Raw genomic sequence first — 23,757 nt, 5'->3', positions numbered from 1 at the left:
TGGCGTGTTTATCTTTTCTTCTATCCATTTCTAAAAACACATTGGACAAAATGAATGAGACATGCATGAGGGAAGCGAGTTACAGTTGAAATCTGACACAAAGAGAACCAACGACTTGGTCAAATCTGCGTCACTGAGTTTTATTTTTTCCTGTTGTAAATATACACAGACAAAAAGGGGCGACATGGGGTTAAAAAAATCAGAAAGACTTATACTACCAGCCACAGCGCCGGCTGCCACAGCGTCGGCTGCCACAGACGTGGCAGCAAGCCAGAGCGAAAACCCAAGCAGGAAAAGCAAAACCGATAAGCTGAAGCGCACCATCTTCATCGATCCACTCTCAGCGGAGAAAAAGACAGTGTCGAGTAGGCCAATATGGCTGCGCCTCATGGCCTCGGTCATGCGGTTCGTGATGTGAGGGAAAATCTTGAGGTCATGGGGCTAGACTTATTTCTCGTCATTGGCTGAAACACAGATTAATGCCTACAGTTCAAAATAGTCATTTTGACTGACCGGAGTCTATTGTGGGTAATTGAACATCATGAATTGCATTCTTTGTCAACTAGACAGCAAAGAATTATTGACATGTCCCATAAATGCAGGCTATAAAACAATTGCTGAAAACATCAGTGGATGTAAATTTAATGAACTTCAGTGCATGCCAGTACAAATAAATGTTACATGTTTGGACAATGGAAATGGTGTAAAATCCACATTTAAGGAACATAATGCAAAGTGGCACAAATCCTGTTATTTGAAGTTTAGCAAAAGTAAATTGGAATGTGCCAAAGAGTGAAAGCGAAAGTCAAATGAAGAACCAACAACCTCATCAAAACGGATTTTCACATGCAGCATTAGTGGAGAATTTGATACCAGCAGCCATGTGGAGAGTGAAACCCCAGTGTTTAGTTAGATTACCGTGTGAGGTAGTGAGCACAAGAAATCCAAAACGAGGCTCTTCTGTCCAAATTAAGTGCAGTAGACTTTATCGCCCTTGAGGCAAAATCCGACGTGACATTTTTACACAAAAGGTAACATTCTCAGGGTCATTTGACCTAAATTGTAAGGTGGAATCTGTGCCTCAGTCACTTCTGTCGCTTGTCAGCATGCTCATCAATGAATCAAATATTACGGATCAGACAAGCAACAAGAACCTCAGTCAACCAGTGCTCACCATCGCCTATATTATATAAGGCCCATGCATTAACGAGAGAATGGCCGTGGTTGATGTCTTTATGCTCTTGGTGTGTCAGCCTCATATGATCGAATCATGGATATAGTCACATCATTGGGAAATAATGTCTGTGAGTATTATCACCAGATTGGCACAGTCTGTCTTCCCCAGATCCAGAAGGGTCAGTTCATCACTGCAGATGCTGACAATATAGACCACAATCCAAGCTCAGCTACCTCCACTGGTTCATTTCATGGTACAAACTTGTCCTAGCTCCAAAACATTACTATCAAGAGTAAAAGTGGTGACGACGACTGTTGTTTCACCCATTCAATAACACTTTTGAAGACACTTACCCATGGCTTACAGTGACATAAAGCCCACAGGTCTGCCATCAGGTGATGTCTATGTTCCACTCACTTTTAGTAATCTGACATCTTCCTGTGATAAGCTGAGTGAAGAGATGGAAAAAGAACATGACTGGCTCATCATGTTAAGAATGAGAAGCTGGATGCAGTTGAAATATTCTGCGAGGTTAACATATCCTGAGCCACATACCATGCCAGTCAAATGGCAGAATCTTTTATGTTATTCAGGAAGCTGTACAACTTGTCAACCTTGGTCAGATTCCAGTAATTTGTGTCGATCAGCCTCTGTTCGCAAAACAGAAACAACTACAATGAACCATGGACGGCCAGTATGGAGAGAACAAGTTTGTAATCCTTCTTGATGGAAGGGAGTGGTTTGGTTGAAGCTATTCAAGAGGAAGAATTTGCCACTCGTAAAATTTCAGAATCATTCCTCAGGGCATCCCATGTCACCGGCATGGACCCGGCATGCCCATCAAGTAACTGCATGCACACTGTATATTCTCCTGAAGAATGTATATGATGTGTATGTCGCCACCAACATAGAAATCCCTGCAGAGACAATGCCTGGTACACAAATCGTGAGTTGGAACTGCATGCTTTGACATTTGTGCGTTCATTGCGTACTGGTGACTTTGATTTGTACAAAGATACACTGACTAAATTGAAACCTTGGTTCTTCAGTCTCAACCACACACATTATGCCGCTGAATGTCAGTTCACGTGAGGGATATCTGTATCCTAAACGGCACAAATCATGATGTTCCCCCGAGAATTTTGGCACAGCAAAATAATGGTGTGATGAATGGTGAGTAATTGGACTGACACAGGATGTCCATGGTGCTTTGGACAATTTCTTCAGTCATGAAAATCATCAATTCCCACCATCCCTTTCTTTATATAGACAACTACGTCTGGGGAACAAAACATGACATGTCATAGTCCCTGCTCAGAAAACAATTTAAAACTGATATTGAACTGGGTTTGTGTCAAATTTATCCATTATGAGCTTTACTAAAGTCCCGTTATTAATTTGGGGGGTGGGTTAAACAAATATAAATTGTCTCAGGAAAAGCCAAATAAATAACTTGAACAACATAAAACGCGACATGTACTTGTAAACAATTATTACATGTCTCTGTACCAACTTTGAACAAAACTGGATGACACATATCTGAGAAAAAGCTGGTAACAGCTAGATATAGCTTGTTTATTTAGATTTTTGAGGACAAAAATGGCCGCCAAGCAGTAAAAATGTATTCAATCAAGAAATAACTGGATTGGATGACCAGGGATCTTACCAGCCCAATGGGAGTGTTGGTCGGTCATGAATATTAATGAGCTATATGAATATTAATTAGCAACAAATATTAATGAGTTCGGTCGAAATGTTACTTCTTTTTTTTTTATATGAAAATAAAAGTAAAAGTTGACTTGGTGGGAGTGGTTATATTTGATTAGTGATCGCCATGATGTTTGTCAGTTGACCGGCATGTGTCCTTTGACCCGATGGGTCAAGAATGCCATTAACCAATCAGAATGCTGCATAGTAATACTGGTAGAATCCGAAATTTTCCGAATGTTAGTGATCATAAAAATTACATAGCGGAACTAAAGTGATGTTGTAGCACGATGTGGTCATCGATTTCAGTTGAAAACTGCATGAAGGTTTTCGAAACAGTTTTTACATGATTCGCAATGATAATAGTTCAAACTGATCGTGAACTTTGCTTTGACCATGTTATATCAAGGTTCCTGGATGACAAATGTCTGAGAAAAGCTGGTAACGGCTTGAAAAAGCTTTTTTTATAGATTTTTGAGGACAAAAATGGCCACCAGCGAGTCAAAATTTATTCAATCAAAAAATAACTTGATGTGCACCTGTACACCATCAATTACTGTCTCTGTACGAATTCTGAACTGAATTGGATCACAGATGAGAAAAATTGGTAATTAACACATATATGCACACAAAGACACACGAACTTGACTTAATTTATATGCCCCCTAAAAAGTCTGATCTCATGGGCTGTCTTGAATAACTTGTCCAGTCTCCATGTCATTCAAGGCCAGAGACGAATGTGAGCATCATGGATGGTGCTGTCCTTGTGAACATTCTTAGACCTGGAGGATGCAAGAAATTTGGTGACTACGCTGCAAATGTGTTTGTCCCACACATCACAAGAGAACAGAACAAGACTCAATACTTTGACAACAGTTTAAAAGCACAGACAAGTGAAAAGCTTGCTAGCCAATGTAGGCATGTTGAGGTGTCCAGCCCCATACCAAAGAACTGGCAGCAGTTTTTTCGAGTGAATAGCAACAAGATAGAATTGCTTATAACTTCTTAACAATGAACTAATATCAAGTGCATCAGCAGAGAACATGTTATTTCTTGCGGTACAAAGTAAAGCCAGAAATAGATGTTTTGGTGGCACCCGTTAGATGGCGCATTTGGCATACCGCATTGGCTTGTGGTAGTGTATTGTGTGACTTGGTCAGTCTAGGCGTTGCCACGTCACAGCCAGCAGCTCGTCAAGTGTATGTTTATTTTATCTCACTGCGTATCATTCTAAATGGAGGACCCGCCAGCTACCTCTGGTGTGCAGCAGCTTCTGCAGGAAAATAACGTGCAACTTTTGCAGTCGATTAACGCTCTAGTTTTGCAAAAGATGACTTCTTTAAGAGACAAGTTGCAATTGTCGCATGACCTGTCCACTCAAGTCCAGATGGCAGAAATAAAGAAAGTAAAATATGGCATTGTTCCTACATTCAAACGGAAGGCCAATGAAGATCAGTATAAGCACAATATCAAAGTTGCGGACGTATTAGAAGAGGCGCAGTCCAGTTTGCAGCTTGCAAAATAGGACACCGTGAAAGAAAAACTTGCCACAGGTATGGACTTAATCGAAAAACGCCAGAAATTGATTCTACTTGCAGATACCTCTGAATACGGCTGGAGTACAGCCCAAGAATACGTATCGCATGACTTGGCTATTGACAGTGAAGACGAGAGGAGAATATGGAAGGCCGAAACGAGAGCGAGCAGAAAAATCAAGGATAAAGTTCAGAAGGCAAAGAAGACCCATACTCGAAGAATTGTCAGCCAACAGGACCTTACCAGTTCCCAGAGTTCGACTTGGCATCAGAAACCCAGCACTAGCAAAGGTTACAGTGGTCCCAGACAGGGAGTCTGTTTTGGTTGTGGTCAGCAAGGGCATTACCGTTTTGAATGCAGAGCTATGCCAACAAGTGGAAATCTGCAAACTGGTCCAAGTAGTGGCAAATGACTATTACATGAAACGAATTTAATCGAGATAAGTACCGATTCTCGTTTCCTCTCTCATAATTTCCGTTTTTCAGATGGGAGTGCTATGCTCGCAGATGGAGATGCGATACCAGGGTGTAGTCCAGTTGTGGTGAGGGGTCGTCTTTTGAAACATATAAATGCATGGTTACATATTTCTGCTTCTAAGTTCGTTATAGATTCTATTAGGTTTGGGTATAAAATACCCCTTTTCTCCAACCCGCCACCTATGTTTCTAAAAAACAACAGGTTGGCACTCAATAATTCTGCTTTCGTTGAACATTCCATTTCTAACTTGCTTTTGTCCACAGCAATTGAGGAGACGCTAGTGCCTCCTTTAGTATGTAACCCTTTGTCAGTGGCTGTCAACAAAGAAGGTACTTAACTTGCACGTTTTCAAGAATAAATTTCGCTTTGAAGACCTGAAAACTGCTCAGGAGATGCTTAAGCCAGGATATTTTTTATTTAAGTTTGATCTTAAATCTGGTTACCACCACATCGATATTTTTCCTGAGCATCGCAAGTACCTGGGTTTTTCGTGGGAGTTCGCTAGGAAGCAACGTTATTTTTACTTTTGTGTTTTACCCTTCGGTTTGTGCTCTGGGCCATATATTTTTACCAAGATGCTTCGCCCATTAGTTAGTAAGTGGCGAGGGGAAGGGAAAACCGTTGTGGTCTATCTTGACGACGGCCTTGGTGCCAGTGGTTCACTCAAGTCCGCTTCTGCGTGCGCAGCAGCAGTAAAAAGTGATTTAAATAATTTTGGTTTCATCACAAATGAGCAGTGGACTCCAGTTAGTAACATAGTGTGGTTGGGAACAGTGCTCGATATGGAGCAAGGAAAGTTTTTTATTACAGTCGATCGACTCAGTCGCTTAGAGGTGACTATCACTGGCATTTTAACCAATTCTGGACATTCACGTACGACGTCCAGGTTTGTATCAGCCAAGAAAGTGGCTCGTGTTACTGGACAGGTTGTTTCCATGAGAGTGGGTGCAGGTAATATTGCTTTACTTATGACTAGAGCGCTGAATTGCACCCTCTATCCTTTGAGTCTTGGGATAATTATGTTTTATTATTAATAATAATAATAATAATGTTTATTTGCCATAGATTACATAAAAAAATAACAATACTGCAATAAATAATAACTAACAAATATTGATAAATAATAATAATATTAATCTATGGCTGGGAAACAGAAATTAGCTCATGCAGAGCTAGTCTAGTCTGTTTCCCATCAAAATATATTTTTAAATAGCTATTTATTAAAAAGGGCAATTAAGTAGACAGAAAAAAAAAAAAAACTTATTTACATTGGTTTGCTTACACACCGATACATGTTTGTATGCCTCTATATATACATATTGGAATATAACTATGGATGATTACAGTGGATTAAATAGTCTTTCACTTCTTTTTTAAAATTTGCTCGAATACGAATCAATTGGATATCCAGGGGTAAGCTGTTCCAAATTTTAGTTCCCTGGTAATCGACTGAAAACTGACCCAAATTTGTCTTTTTCATTGGTAGAAGAAAGTTTGAATTATCCCTTGACCTAGTGTGATAATGGTGAGTATGGAAATTGAAATAGTAATTAAGGTCACGTGGCAATCTGTGAAATTGTAGGTCATGTATAAATGTACATAGCTGATACTTAAATTGGTCATATATATTGAGAATACGTAGTGACTGAAAAAGAGGTTTACTATGTGCACAGTAGTCTTTAAATAGTATGATACGAACAAGCTTTTTTTGTTGTTTATATATAGGGTCTAGAAATGTGCGATACGTACTACCCCACACTTCTAAACCATAGGAGATATGAGGAAGAATTAGAGAATTATACAGAAGGATAAGAACGTACTAGTATTTGGGAAGTGTATGTCTGAGCTTAGCAATTAAACCAATTAAAGGAGTTATCTTTGCTAAAACTCTATTAATATGCGGCTTCCATGTGAGATGTTTATCTATCACCACACCAAGATAAGTAGTAGTATCGACTTCCTGGAGAACTGCATTGTTTAAATGTATGTTTTGTTTGTTTACCAGCTGTTTCTTAGAGGTGGAAAATAGCGTGTAATTAGTTTTGTTGGTATTAATTGTAAGTTTATTAGTGTTGCACCATGTGTTCACCATATGTAAATGTAAATCAACTTCAGCGCTGGGTATACTGTTACTGGAAAATGAATGAAAAAGATTTGAGTCATCAGCAAATAATTTAATTTGGAAGTAAGTTGATGATGCAGGAATATCGTTTATATAAATTAGAAAAAGTAACGGTCCAAGGATGGAACCTTGTGGCACACCATAATTAATTGGGAGAGTGGAGGAGGTATGGCCATCAGCTTGAACAAACTGTTTTCGATTCAATAGATAGCTTTCAAGCCACTTTAAAGGTTTTCCACGAATACCATAGGAACTTAATTTGGAAAGAAGAATGTTGTGATTTATCGTGTCGAAGGCCTTAGTAAAATCCAGGAATACCCCCATCACGATATTACCATCATCAATTTTATTAATTAATTCATAGAAAAGATCTATTAACGCAAGCTTGGTACTGTATTTTCTGCGAAATCCATATTGGTGCTTATTGATAATATTAAATTTGTTAAGAAAGGAAGATAATTGTTTGTGCAGAGTTTTTTCAATAATTTTACTGATAACGGGTAAGATTGAGATGGGTCTGTAATTACCAGGCAAATAGGGTGAACCTTTTTTAAAAATAGGAGTAATTTTGGCTATTTTTAGTTGGTCAGGGAACACACCAGACATAAAGGATTGATTTATAATGTGACAAAGAGGTATTTTAATGAAAGGGGCAGCATCTCTTAGAAGACGGGAATAATTATAGTCATGGCCACAAGATTTACGTGGGTCTAATAATTTTAGATCAGATTCTATTTCATGGATGGTAACTGGTTGAAGAAACAAGGAATTCAAATTGGTAGTTGTGAAGTAGTCCAAGGGATCGGCAGATGTGTTAATATTCATAGCAAGTTCCTCCCCAATATTAGCAAAAAATCTATTAAAATAGTTAGTTATTTTTATTGGGTCATGAATATTCATGGTTTGAGAAAGCGGGTTGTCTATGGTAAGTAGTTTAGGCAGTCTACCGCCATTCCCAGTGGCCCTTCCTGTTAAATCATTATCGTTTTCCAGAGTTTAGTCGGGTTGTTTTTATTTAGATTAATTAAATTGGAGTAATATTTTTTTTTAGATTTTCTAAGAATAGTTGTTAAAATATTTCTGTAGGTTTTGTAAGCAGACAGGCGATTTTGATTGTAATTACTCTTAATCACTTTCTCGTATAGTTTATTTTTATGTCTGATTGATTTTGTAATGCCCCTCATTATCCATGGCTTCTTGGGTAGTTTTGATCTTTTTTTTCATCTTGACTAAGGGGGCCACTTTGTCACAAATAGTGCTAAAAATAGACGAAAAAGTATTATACGCATTATTTACATCCAAGCTGTTTAGGACATCAGACCAGTTGACACTGTTTAATTTCAGATGAAAATTTTCAATATTATACCGGGAAAAGTCTAGAGTATAATATACACTCTGCTTTTGGTACATTTTGTCAAGATTTTCAATGTCAGAATAGTGCCACAGTGCACAAAATAATCATATATGTGGTCAATTATTGTTGATGAGCTATTTGTTGAACGTGTGGGTTTATTGATTAGTTGTTTGTAATTGATACTGGCCATAGAATTGATGTAATTCTGATTTACTGTAGCTGATTGATTATTATAATCAATATTAAAATCACCAATTAAGATACACTTTGATTTAGTAACATTTATATTCATAAGGTGGTTTTCTAGGCCAGTACTGAAGTCATCCACATTTGTTCCTGGTTTCCTATATATAATGCCTATGTTAAAATAACCAGAGTTCAAGTGTAATTCTAGCCACAAGGTTTCAGAGTGGGGAATAATGTTAGAGTTCAATACACGGTAATCAACCGAATTGTGGATATATGCTGCCACCCCTCCCCCAAGTGCACCAGTACGACATTTCTTGATAAGAGTATAATTTTGGATATTAAAATAAGATGAATCATTGATTTGCCAGGTTTCTGATAAAGCGATGACATGGAATTTTGGGGATAATGTATTTTCACATAATAATTTTAGTTGGTCAATATTTTTGTTTAATGATCGAATATTCATGTGTAAAATGGACAAAGCACCTGGTGGAGAGTTTGGAAAGGGCCATTGTCAAACTAAATTTCTGGAAAGACAACGCTCGTAAGTTAAACGGCGCCCCCATCTGGTACGTTGAAAGAGTAACAAGGCTGGTATACTCCGACGCCTCTGACAAGGCGTTTGGTGGGTATGTGGTTGAATGTGACAATTCCGTGGTACACTGGATGTGGGATGAGGGAGAGCAGTGTCTCAGTTCTACATTATGAAGATCGGCATACTTTTGGCCATTTATTTGTCCAGATGGAGTGCATTTCGCTGCTTACGTAGCTGACTGGATTGAATTGCCAATTCGATTCGAGCATTTTTGCCGCAGGCAGGGGCTCAAACACTGTGTTTGATGGGAAACCGCTAAATTTCCGTATTTTGGCTTTAAATGTAAAGTTCAAAGGTGAAAATGTGTCTAAACATAGCCTTGCAGGCTTTTGTTCTAGTAATAGAGGGTACTGTATTCTTTGCAAGCCATAAAATATGTATTTAAATTTTTCGCCGAGTACAGATAACTGTGCTGAGCTCAAATGACTGAAATAGTCCAAGTTTTCATTTTTTGCTGTGATGGCGTCAGATAATGTACCTGGCTCGAGTGATCGATGGATCCATAGCAGCCTGTTTTTCTGCAATTTGAATTTTTGTCACGACAATGGCTTAGCCAATAGTGCTTGGCTCGATTGATCGAATGCGGTCCATAGCAGCCTGTTTTTTGAATGTTTGCCATGACAATGGCTTAGCTAATAGTGCTTGGCTCAATTGATCGACTGAGTTTCCATAGTAGCAGATTTTTTGCTTTTTCAGTTTAGTTGAATATACACAACTCGTCATGTTTTCACTATTCCACCAGATACGGAGGTGTTTAAATTGGGAGTCTGGAAAGATCTAAGAACGAACAAGGAACATGCTCATCTGGTGTCAACATTGGAAACTTTCAAAGCATATCACTAGCATCAAGAGCGGACTCCACAGCCAAGAGTTATCTTAACGCATTTAATAGATGGGCAAAATTTGACAAAGGATGCAGTTTCCAGGTATTTCCTGCCAATCTTTCCCACGCGTCATTATATCTAACTAGTCTGATTGAGGGCGCAATTCATAGCCAGAAGACGAAACAGTGCGTGGAATCGGCATGCTATAGCATTCAGTGGATGCACACCTTGGCCGGTTTGCCGTCACCTACTCAACATCATTTTATCAAGAACATTGTGGAATCCTCCAGACGGATACTTGGTAAACCACCAATCAAGAAAGAGCCTGTTACAGCAAGTATTTTGTGCAGTCTGGTTGAACTCTTAAAAGCATTCAGCTTCTTTAAAAGATATCAGAGATCTGTGTTTATGTTTACTTGCTTTTGCTGGGTTTTTTAAATATAGTGATCTTATAGGGATTAGGGGTTCAGATATTGTTTTTAATGACACGCACGTTTGCATCACTATCCGAAGCAGTAAAAATGATCAGTACAAGAAAGGCAATAAAGTTCACATTGCCAAAACGAGTAATCCTACTTGCCCCGTAGCTAAGTTAAATCAGTATTTACAGGCAGCAGAGATCCAAGTGAGTTCTGATGTTTTTATTTTCAGGCCTCTATACTATAGACTGAGATAGCTCCGCTGTTAGCAATGCACATTTCAATTAAAGAACTGAAGACATCATTAGAAAATGAACAATATGAATAGTATCAAAGCAATCGGACTTACAGTTTTTAACAAGAAGTCGCAAATATCACTTTTTACCAAAAATTACAAAAATATTCACCAAAATAAATTAATTAGAGAATTGAAGATATCATCACAAAACGAACAAATCTGAGAGAGGTCCACATGTAGTACCTATATATGTAATATCAAAGCAATCGGACTTACAGTTTTCAACAAGAAGTCGAAAATATCACTTTTTACCAAAAATGACAAAAATATTCACCAAAATTAGAGAATTGAAGATATCATTACAAAATGAACAAATCTGAGAGAGGTCCACATGTAGTACCTATATATGTAATATCAAAGCAATCGGACTTGCGGTTTTTAACAAGAAGTCAAAAATATCACTTTTTACCAAAAATGACAAAAATATTCACCAAAATTAGAGAATTGAAGATATCATTACAAAATGAACAAATCTGAGAGAGGTCCACATGTAGTACCTATATATGTAATATCAAAGCAATTGCACTTGCGGTTTTTAACAAGAAGTCGAAAATATCAGTTTTTACCAAAAATGACAAAAATATTCACCAAAATTAGAGAATTGAAGATATCATCACGAAATGAACAAATCTGAGAGAGGTCCACATGTAGTACCTATATATGTAGTATCAAAGCAATTGGACTTGCGGTTTTTAACAAGAAGTCGAAAATATCAGTTTTTACCAAAAATGACAAAAATATTCACCAAAATTAAAGAATTAAAGATATCATTACAAAATTAACAAATCTGAGAGAGGTCCACATGTAGTACCTATAGATGTAATATCAAAGCAATTGCACTTGCGGTTTTTAACAAGAAGTCGAAAATATCAGTTTTTACCAAAAATGACAAAAATATTCACCAAAATTAGAGAATTAAAGATATCAACATGAAATGAACAAACCTAAGAGAGGTCTACCCAAGGTACATATACACCAAGTATCAAAGCATTTAGGCATGTAGTTTTCAAGAAAAAGTCGAAAAAGTAAAACATTGACACGGACGACGGACGACGACGGACGACGACGACGGACGACGACGGACAATCACTCATATGATAAGCTCCGCTCGACAAAGTCGACAGCGGAGCTAAAAAGGGGGTGCTCATTGATCCAGGCAAATAGGAAGTTAAGTTATTCTCGGGTTTGTGAAATTATCAAAGCAAAATTGTCCCTGGTAGTGGGGGACGTATCCGGGTTTAGTACCCATTCCTTCAGAATAGGAGGCACTACAGCAGCCGCACATGCGGGTATATCCGATCGATATCTGATGAGGCATGGTCGTTGGAGATCTGATAAGGCCAAAGAGAGCTATGTGAGAGACGATATGGAAGCCATGCTTGGCGTTACTAAGTCCTTAGGAATTTAAGGTAGCGAGACTATTATTTGTGTTGAAAATTACGATTTTCACATTTATTTATTAATTGATGAAATGCACTATAAACTTTCATCTGATAAAGTCAACGTAACCTAGAATGTCATGTAAGTTGGTTAAAATGTAGATTTTCTGAAGGGAAGCAAGGCAGTTTCAGTAGTGTTTTCTAAAATCAACAATACAGGTTTAATCTGTGTGCCTATAAGTTTCAAAGATTAACTCAAGACAAAGCAATGTTAGGATGTGTTATCAGTAGCTATCTGACACACAATAGTTGCGTTCACGCACAGCTCCTTAGCACGGGCTAAGAGGTCAAATTGCTTAGCCCGTGCTAAGCAAACGTGCGTGAACGCTTAGCACGGGCTAAGGAATGCTAAGTACGGGTTAAATCTGATCCGAATTTAAGACGCGGTCTAGACCCTTAGCACGGGCTAACGAAGTGTGCGCGAACGCTTAGCCCAGGGATAAGCATCCTCTGCAGCGACCTTTGGGTGTGAACATTATGCACGTGATCAAATATATCTAACTTTCTCATTCCCAAAATGGCAACCGAGCTCAGTGTACACGCTTCCACACTGATCGGGTCGCTGTAGTAGAGCGTACAGCAGCTCCAATCGTAGACAAAATAAATTTGGTTCGCTGTCTACGACATGCATTAATAAAACCCTGTATTCTGTTACGCCGTTGTATACTGTTTCTGTGCATCCAAATAAATTGGGCTCGTCTTCTCTCGCGTTCCTGTGCACGTCGCTTCAAAATTAGAACAAAACATTTCAGCAGCAGAAATAGAACTTCGCACGTGTCATCCATTTTTCGTTCGTAAATAGCGGCTTGTCAAAGGTCACCGACTGAAGGCGCCCCTTAGCCCGTGCTAACGACTGGCCCTCCCTGTGCGTGGACGCAATTGGGTCTAGCCGAAATACAAATATGCTCGATATGAATATGTCAGACACAAGGTCACACAGCCACTGAAAAAAATCATTGATTTTAGTGTTTTATCGAACTATAGCTATCCCATTCCTTTATTTTTTTTTGGTTTCCAATAGCCTTACACATTTGGATGCCCCTACACATGTTAAAACAGACCTTGATGGGAAAACAAATCGCTTGTGCAGATAAACAAGCTTGAAAATCTTTGCTGTGACTACATCAACGTTTTCTAGAAGTTTATGTTTTTTCAAAATACAAGGTCTTTAACAAAAAATAACGTCTACTTATTGTCGTCGGATTAACACCAAATTTTCATAGCTTTAAGGTGACAGTGAGAGGAACTTGAATGTGTCCAGACAAACTATTTCATGGATTATTTACCAATGTGTTGTGGTTTGAGTTGGGGGCAATGCGACTAAAACAGAAATTAAAATTCAGGACACTACTTTTCAAAACGCGTTACTTGAATAAAACTGACCAGACACATTCAATTTACCAGACTATTAAACAACTAGGAAAAGTGAAAACAAAACTTCTTATCACCAGCATAAATGCGTAATTATTTTTTTTAGAAAAAAAGTAATTTTTCACTTTTGATTAAGTAACGCATCGTAGAATGCAGATACGGGCATGGCAAACACACCTTTGAACAGCTTGAAGTCTGGCGATTCCAAAAATATATACTTTCCTGGGTCTATTTGTAGTCGTTTGGTACCAATTAGAAGATGTAAACAAGTATGCAAATAATAGTCCCGCTACCTTAAAATATTTATGTTTTCAAGCTGACGTGCTCGATTACCATGTATCATATTGTACTGAATTTTGTTTTTGTTATTTTACATAATTCAGGTTTTCCTTGCATTTCCCCTTCTGTTTTTTGTCTATATTAGCTAGTGGCAGCGTGATAACACTCTGAATATTCGGCTGTGCCGACTTTTTTGTTAATCATTGTTGTAAAAACAAAACATGTTATTTCTTGCGGTACGAAGTAAAGCCAGAAATAGATGTTTTGGTGGCACCCGTTAGAGGGCGCATTTAGCATACCACATTGGCTTGTGGTAGTGTATTGGGCCATTCCAGTTTATATCTGCACCCCCCTGTTGATGAGGTTGGATTTCCAGCACTGTATGATGGGGAAAATACCCCGGATTTCCAACTGTATATGGAGAAACAGAATCTGGAAATCCAGACGAGTATGGAAAAACAAATTCTGGAAATCCAGGCAGTTATGGCTACTAAATAAAATATGGCCTAGCTTATCTCACCACATACTGGTTGATGAGGTTGGATTTCCAACACTCTATGACTAAAAAAAACTTGGAATTCTGACTGTATGAAATAGATAATGATGGTGGGACGAATGAGCTCATCAACACCATGAATCAGGACTAGATTGGATTTCCATTATCAGATATAAAATTTTGAACTTGGTAAATTAGCATATGATGAGAGTTGTATTTGGAAATCCTATTCTGTATGGTGTCACAAAGAAACTCATCAACACAATAAGTAGGAACTACAGTTTTGGATTTCCATTACTGTATAGTGAATGGTGATTTGGAAATAAAATTTTGTAAGACTTATACACCCATGGAAATTATACCCTGTATGAAGTAAACACACAAACTCATCAACAGGGGGGTGCAGATATAAACTGGAATGGCCCATTGTGTGACTTGGTCAGTCTAGGTGTTGCCACGTCACAGCCAGCAGCTCGTCAAGTGTGTATTTATTTTTTGAATTATTTTCTAGCATTTCAAGAGCTCTTGGGTAGCATGCATTATTTTTTTTTTCTCGCTTAGAATATATTAGGGTGAAACCCGCCACCCTCCCTCAGGCGCATTCAGCATGTGGCGGGTGTAGATTTCCAGGCTTATTTTTCCCCTTCATTACGTGGTTTTTTTTAGCCTTGGTTTTTTCTACACCACTTTTTGCGCCGGTTACAGGGCACTTGGTGTAGTTATTTATACATTGTATTATTGTATTGTAAATAATGATCATTAATAAATGGCGATTAGCTCGTGGCAGCGTGACAACACTCTGAATATTCGGCTGTGCCTACTTTTTGTTAACCACTGTTGTAAAAACAAAACCCTCTTGTTGTCACTGATGGTGCTAATGTACTCTGTATACCTGCACAAGACACATCCAGCATTATTCCCTGCAATCATGAAGAAGCAGACTCCAGGATCATGGCCGTTCTGAGAATTATTCAGTCAGTCAGTTAGCAATATATCTTGAAACTTCGTAAAACACTTAATATGTCTTTTCCAATCTAGACATGGTGGCGCCATCGTATTGGCAAGCCCACAATTGGGATCATTCCATAATCTTGCTAGATGCAGGTAAAACGCTGTTTTCAAAACGACACACGTTGGTTACCATACATTAACAGGTTATATGTTGTATATGCATTAAACATGTTATTTTAAATTGTTTTAACCATCTGAGTCCACCTGACATTTACAAAACAACTCCTGAGTGTTGAGTAACCCCAGGTAACATTGAACTCATTGTTGGGGGAAGGCTCAAAGTAAAGTTTCTTAGCATTGGACGCGCTGCAGTTTCGCTACAGTTTTGAGCCAAACTAAAAGTTGTTTTTACATTGCTGGTGCATTATGTATCAAATTCAGATTTTATATCGAGGTGGGAGAGTACGTCAGGGATACACAGACAGAAAACTTGATTATAACGGTTTGATGGATTTTGTCAAATCAAAAGTCCCTTTCTTGAGCGAATCACTTTTTCAACTGCAGTTTGAAAATGACGGGGTATGTCAACTATTATTATGTCTAGTCCATTTTTGTAACAGGTACAACTGACTAAAATGAGCGAGGGGTTGACATTTTTCTACAAATTTAATCAACACCCAACTTGTGATTTTTAAAATTACTGAAAATAATTACAATATAATTATAAAAAATAAAGAATGGTTGCTGTGGACGCACGCTAGATAATACTTACAATTCACCATGGCAACAACCCCTATGAAATAGTAATCCCAAACCACGCGCCCATCAATCAAGCCAAGAAGTCTAGATTGGGCAAAGACCAAAGTGTTTTGCAAATTTGCAAGTCATTTTGCTAACTGACTGTCCAAATAATTCTCAGAACGGCTGTTTTATTTAATTTTTATTTAATGTGTGCTTTTATTGAAAATGTTCTTCTCATAGATCATTTGATATAGACCACTGTATCTAAACATACAAAGCCATAATGGAATAGTTATTTTTAATTTCCTATGTATTATTGATACTCACATCATCATGCCTGAGATCTTCAAAATCAAATCCATTCACACTTATTAATTTATCACCAACTTCAATTCCCACTCTTTCTGCATTGGATTCAGGGTACACCTTATAAAAGAACACAACGAATTATTGTGGTTAACCTAATAATGGGTAATGAACAAACAGAATAATATAAAAACACATACACAAGACTGACAGTGATACTGAACATACGGTAAAACTATCTGAAATTCAAATATAACAAGTCATTGAAAATGACACATTCCCTGTTAAATTTTTGAAAGTTCTCTTTGTGCTCGTCATATTTAAGCGGAGGGGTTGTCGGGAGCTTGTCCTTGAAACTTGAGTTCCTATTGGCGTATACAACAGATTGTTTATTTACATCAAAAAACGTATTCCCTGTAGTAGTAATATGGCCAAAAATAAAAACAGTCGTTATTTGGCCATCTTTGATCTGATTATGAAACACACTGATATGTATGATGTACATGTATGTGCCAAATACAAATGAAAATGGTACATAAATTGTGGAAATATGGTAGTATGGCCAAAAAGTCAGATGGCTGTCAATAGGCCATCCTTGACCAGATTTTGAAACATATTGTCATGGACATGCATCCTAACATGTATAAAGTACATGTATGTGCCAAATTTGAATGAAAACTGACAGAGCACGTCCAAGATACAGCATAAAAAACAGAACAGAACAAAAAAATTATGAATTATTATGCTAACTAGAGAATTAATATGAACAAATTTTAACCCAAAATTAATCAGGCCTGTCTATTGTCCTAGAGCATTTATGTACCAAATTTTATTCAAATGTGATGATCAGTAATTGAGATATCAGTGTTAATTAATTATGTTGATTAGGTGATTAATAAGCATATAAATATTTACCAAAAACTAATTGGGTCTCTGCATAGTTCTCTTTAAAAGTTTCATTAAAATCTTAAGTACAAAGTGTCATTGAAATTTGATGATTACTACTTGAAATATCAAAAGCTGAAAATTAATTAATTATGCAAATTAGTTAATTAATATGTACTCATATTACCCTAAAAACTATCAGGTCTGTGCAGTGTCTATGACATCTATGTACCAAGTTTCATTGAAATGTGATGATTACTACTTGAAATATCAAAAGCTGAAATTTAATTAATTATGCAAATTAGGTAATTAATATGTACTCATATTACCCTAAAAACTATCAGGTTTGTGCAGTGTCCTATGACAACAATGTACAACGTTTCATTAAAATGTGATGATTAGTACTTGAGATATCAGTGGAAAAGCAGAAAATTGATTAATCATTATGCAAATTAGGTAATTAATATTGCACAGATTTTGACCCAAACTAATCAAATCTGCGCATTAGTTTGGAGCATCTATGTGCCAAGTTTCATCAAAATCCAATGAGTGGTTCTTTAGATATCAGTGGAACAGTCATGGAACAGCTAAAAATCAGCTAATTATCATGCAAATTAAGTAATTAATATGCATAGATTTTTACCAAAACCTAATCAAATCTGCGCATTGGCCCAGAGCATCTATGCACCAAGTTTCATCAAAAATCAATGTATGGTTCTTGAGATATCAGTGGAACAGACACACACACACACACACACAGACACACATACTTGTATTGCTATATGTTCCGAGGACTTCATTGGCTTAACTTTTAATATAGTTGAATTAACTTTTAATATAGTTGCGATATGAACCTGATTAAAACGCGTTCCTATATAGGGTTGCGTTTTAATTGGAGTTTAATTAAACTCAATTACAATGCAATACAATGAAGAATTGCATTTTAATTAAGTTTAATTAAGCAAGAGTTGAATATCCCGTGACTGAACATAGAAATGTTTGCGAAGCTTAGGTTTAGTATGGGGGTAAGGTATGGTACAATTATATTAATATTAATATAACGTGAACCATACCTTCCCCCGATACTAAACCTAAGCTACGCAAAACGTATTAATAATCGAATTAGCTATTAATATAAATTATGTTTTCCGAGGACTATGAAAAAGGTCCTCGGAAGGTGTGTATGTCCTCGGAAGTTGCTATATATCTGTATTTTTGTCCTCGCAACATATAGCAATCCAAGTACACACAGACAGACAGACACACTTTGATTTTCTTGTGGGTTTTTTTTTTCACTTGTTTTTTTTTTAATTTGCATTGATAGCACATTTACATTGACAGCTCATTTACATTGACATCATGTTTACATTGACAGCACATTTACATTGATAGCACATTTACATTGACATCATGTTTACATTGATAGCACATTTACATTGACAGCACATTTACATTGACATCATGTTTACATTGATAGCACATTTACATTGACAGCACATTTACATTGACATCATGTTTACATTGATAGCACATTTACATTGACAGCACATTTACATTGACATCATGTTTACATTGATAGCACATTTACATTGACAGCACATTTACATTGACATCATGTTTACATTGATAGCACATTTACATTGACAGCACATTTACATTGACATCATGTTTACATTGACAGCACATTTACATTGATAGCACATTTACATTGACATCATGTTTACATTGATAGCACATTTACATTGACAGCACATTTACATTGACATCATGTTTACATTGATAGCACATTTACATTGACAGCACATTTACATTGACATCATGTTTACATTGATAGCACATTTACATTGATAGCACATTTACATTGATAGCACATTTACATTGATAGCACATCTACAGCACATTTACATTGATAGCTCATTTACATTGATAGCACATCTACAGCACATTTACATTGATAGCACATTTACATTGATAGCACATCTACAGCACATTTACATTGATAGCACATTTACATTGATAGCACATCTACAGCACATTTACATTGACAGCTCATTTACATTGACATCATGTTTACATTGACAGCACATTTACATTAATAGCGCGCACATTTGCATTGATAGCACATTTACATTTACAGCACATTTACATTGACAGCACATTTACATTGACAGCACATTTACATTGACAGCACATTGACATTGATAGCACATTGACATTGATAGCACATTGACATTGATAGCATGTCATACCTTAGATATATAGATTCCACATCTGTGTTCTTTACCACCACGTATATTGAATCCCAGCTGCAAAAGATGTTCAATAAATGATGTACATTTGCAGCTTTTTTATTCATAACTGGCGATCTATTCCGCTAGGAAAATCACTTTTGTTTGTGTGTCTGCATGTGTGTGTGTGATTCCCAGTGTTTTCACATAGTAATTCTTCTGTGATTTTTTTGGCTGGGCATTTCGTTCAAACAAGCCAAAAAATGATTTTTGAATAGCTTCATGCCAAATGAATCTCCTCCTACAAATTTAGGATTAAACACCTGGGACATAGCTCATTCTACTCAGCTTGAGTGTGGGCATAAAATTACTATTACCGGATTCTGCTGTAAATTCGCCCATGGCCGTTAAACGGGTTTTGAAAAAAATTAAATGGGACCAAGAAATCGCAATTTTTTCGGCAGTATTTTAAGGTGTTACTAATCTTTTCTGATGCCTAAAAGTATCACCGTGGTCATTAACGCCTATTTGAGAGTATTGATGTTTATTGCGACTAGCGTGAATGAGTAAGCTTCATTTCGACAATGAGCTGTTATCCCTGTAAACAATGTTAAATTATTCTTCAAATGCTCAGTTTATCTTTTGAAAACAACTAATTTTTTTATTTAAAAACAAATCATGCAGCTTTCTCATTAAAATCCAAGCCAAAAGATCGTACAACAGCATCGGGAAATCTCTTCCGTGCTGCGTTCAATAACATTAACATATTTAAATGAGCTATGGTAAATTGAACATGTTGGCATCATCCATCATTTTCATTGGTTAATTAGCGATTCAAAACATGGTGATTATTCATTTCTACAACATAGAGCGTTGAAAATGCGATCGGAATCATTTGCTTACGATGAAATAAGTTGAAATTTATTTGCATTTCATAACAATTCAACGAATTTATTTTTTGCACGTCATTATAATCATTAAACAGAATGACCGAATTACGCTACCACGATCATTTGCTACTAAGTAATGCAGTTGGGTTTGTTTTTATTTGAAACTTCTTTTAGAATATACTTTCATTACTATTAAAATAAAACAAAATAATTGTATTTGGCGCACAAGGTTTGTCAATTTGATTTTTTTGGAGAAAGATGCACAGTCTACTTTTTAATCCAGCAAGAAAAAAAAATGTATAAAATTTTAGATTAGCTTCTGCAATAGTTTCTTTCGTCTTGGATGGTTCAAATGAACCCTCAAGGATTATTTGCAAAATTTAAAATGCAATGTTTCAATATTAAACTTCTCACTGGATAGTTTATTTAAAATTATTTTCATAGTTTTCATAAATTGTTCACACTGTTACATATGCTATTACATGGAAATTCTTGAATAAAATTTTTCTTTGATTTTGTTGTTCAAATGAAGAATATATTGCCAGAGTTCAGAATATTAGTGTTCTACTTAATTAGTATCAAATAAAACAGTGATTTGATAATGGTCGGTTAGATGGTTTAAAAGCAAGACTATTAAATATTCAACATTGTCAAACATGTTTTTTTTTGAAACCACATAATAATCAATTGAACTTAGAGCCATTATAATGATGACTTGTTAAACTACCATTAGTATCATCTATATTTTCCCCATTGATTAACATTTTATATGAATACATCATGTATATGTGACAATTATTTGTTTTTACCTGGTCATTGTAGCGGCTTCTCCTAAATTTAACAGTTCTTGGTAAGAATTCTCTGAGATCACTGTCATAATCTGGGTGACCTTTCCTCTGTAATGGAGTAAACAATTATAGAAATATACAAACAGTCCATTGGCAAAGTCAGGTATCATTGAACAAGCCACATTTATATAAAGTTATTATTATAAAGACAAAGACACTAGACCGGTTTTGACTAATGCATAGTAAACAAGTCATTAAAAATGACACAAATTTTTGAAAGTTATCTTTGTGCTCGTCATATTAAAGCAGAGGGGTTGTCACGAGCGTGTCCTTGAAACTTTAGTCCCAAGTGGCAAATACAAATATTTACATCAAATTCGAACATGCGTTGCGTGACAACCCCTCCGTTGTTTTTTTTTATTTTTTTTTTTTTATTTTTTTTTATTTCACCAGAATGACCATTATAACAGAACTCATAAACAAAATACAATAGTAGTAATTCCGGCGCGGACCATGGAGATAGTCCTTATGGACTAGTCCAGTCCATGGCCCAGACTGTCAAGTAGATATTTACAATTTACTGGTAAAGGAAAAGAAAATTACTATTTACATAACGAAAATTAAAAGGTAATCTATATGATTTAGATATAAATATGACTAGAAAGTTATGTGTAATAATAATATAAACGAACTACTGGTACAACGAATTTTTATGCAGAAGAAAAGAAAAATAAAATTTTTGCAGAGAAATGGGAGGTAATCGAGGAATTTAACAAAGCAAATAATGTTTAATTTCATATTTAAATTTGTTTCTGTTGGTGATGTTTTTGAGGGAGTCTGGAAGTGAATTCCAGTGTTTTACTGCAGCAAATTTAAAATTATGTTGTGAAACTGTAAGTTGAGCAACAGGAATTGACAAGTTTCCACTAGACACTGAACTTGTGGGATAGCAATGCGGGTAATCATTAACATACTTATTGAGACTATGTGCATATCTGTTGTGTTTAAGGTCGAAGATAAATAGGCAGGTTTGTAATTTACAAAGTTTGTGAATATCAAGTATGCGTAATTGGATAAAAAGAGGAGCACAATGTGCTTTAAAGTGCGAGAAAGTGATAAGGCGCACAACTTTTTTTGTAAAAGCAGAACTGGTTCAAGAAGTGTTGGGTATGTGTTTCCCCAGATTTCAATACAGTACATTAAGTGTGGGAGAATAAGTGTGTTGTAAAGTAGGATGAGAATTGATCTGGGAACATAGTGACGAATGCGAGATATAATGCCCACTTTGGGACTAATGGTTTTCACAATTTTTTCAATATGAGAATTCCAATTTAGGCATGGGTCAATGGTAACTCCCAGATAAGTGGCTTTAGACACGCCCTCTATCAACGTATCATTGATTGCGAGCTGTCCCTCCACTTTTACTTTTCTTTGCGGGGTTTTCAGGATCATATAGTTTGTTTTTTCTACATTAATTGTTAATTTATTAGCATTGCACCACTGTACAACATTTTCAAAATCATTATTAATGTTAGAAAGATCAATAGAGTTAGTTTGCAGGAATTTAAATAAATTTGTTTCATCCGCAAAGAGGCGGAAATTAAAAGCATCAGTAGAGTGGTTAATATCATTTATGTAGAGAAGAAAAAGTAAAGGCCCTAATATTGATCCCTGGGGCACCCCGTATTGAATCTGTCTGGGTGTGGATGCAGTTCCGTCAATGTTTACTGTTTGGTGTCTATTAGTTAGGTAGCTTCGGAACCACGAAAGCGGGAGACCCCTTATCCCAGAATAAGCCAGTTTTTTAAGGCGAATTATGTGGTCAATAGTATCGAATGCTTTTTTTAAGTCAATGAATACCCCAAATGTAACAAAACCGTTGTCCATGTTGGCAGTGATATCAGAAACAAGGTCAACTAGGGCAAGGGCAGTACTGTATTTTTTCCGAAAACCATATTGTGAGGACAAGAGTATGTTGAACTTATTTAGGAAACCAAGTAGCTGATGATTTACAGCTGATTCAAATATTTTACTGAATACGGGTAGAATAGATATGGGCCTATAATTGCCGACATCCAGGGCAGATTCCTTTTTATATACTGGTGTGATTGTGGCGAGTTTGAGAGAGTCAGGAAAAACACCTTGAGCTATAGAACAGTTCAGAATGTGCGCCAGAGGTTTGGAAATATACTTTACAGCATCAATTACAAGTTTAGGATGCACGTGATCATGTCCCATTGCTTTGTTGGGGTCTAATCGGTAAATAAATTTCATAATATCCCATTCTGTGACTGCTTGGAGGAAAAAAGACGACAGGAAATTCCCTGTGAGATAGTGATTAAAATTTACAGATGGGTGAATTTTTCTAGCTAGCTCAGGGCCAATATTTGTAAAGAAATTATTGAATTCATTTGCAATATCGTAACTTACTGTCAAAACTTTATCGGGAGCTACACGTGATTTAAGACTTTGAGGGGTGGTCAATTTTAACAGTTTTGTAAGAATGTTTCGATATTGCTTGTATTTAGCTTTGATATCAGTATTTGTGGGGTTGTTTTTCATACTAGAAAATAATTTGTTTTTAGTCCTGGCTGAATTAACTAGACCCCTGGATACCCAGGGTTTACGTATTGGGGCGTCCCTAGCATTGCATTCAATAATAGGAGCGTGAGTAGCACAAACTCC

The 23,757-nt window shown here is 36.5% G+C and overlaps 1 protein-coding gene across 1 annotated transcript in view; it reads right to left on the bottom strand.

Annotated features, from left to right (window-relative positions):
- The window catches only part of LOC144359603 (PDZ domain-containing protein 11-like), a 128,705-nt gene that overhangs the window by 79,121 nt on the left and 25,827 nt on the right, over positions 1 to 23,757 (bottom strand). The window contains exons 3-5 of the mRNA XM_085498184.1: positions 21,094 to 21,180; positions 19,416 to 19,472; positions 16,303 to 16,401 (exon numbers count right to left, since the gene is read on the bottom strand). Coding sequence (XP_085354310.1) covers positions 16,303 to 16,401; positions 19,416 to 19,472; positions 21,094 to 21,180 — 243 coding nt within the window. The remainder of the gene's footprint in view (positions 1 to 16,302; positions 16,402 to 19,415; positions 19,473 to 21,093; positions 21,181 to 23,757) is intronic.

This window comes from Saccoglossus kowalevskii, chromosome 4 (genome assembly GCF_978046115.1).
Source record: "Saccoglossus kowalevskii chromosome 4, keSacKowa6.1, whole genome shotgun sequence".
Classification (NCBI taxonomy): domain Eukaryota; kingdom Metazoa; phylum Hemichordata; class Enteropneusta; family Harrimaniidae; genus Saccoglossus; species Saccoglossus kowalevskii.
The sequence above is the reverse complement of the archived record's forward strand: the minus strand, read 5'-3'. Positions and strand labels throughout refer to the sequence as shown.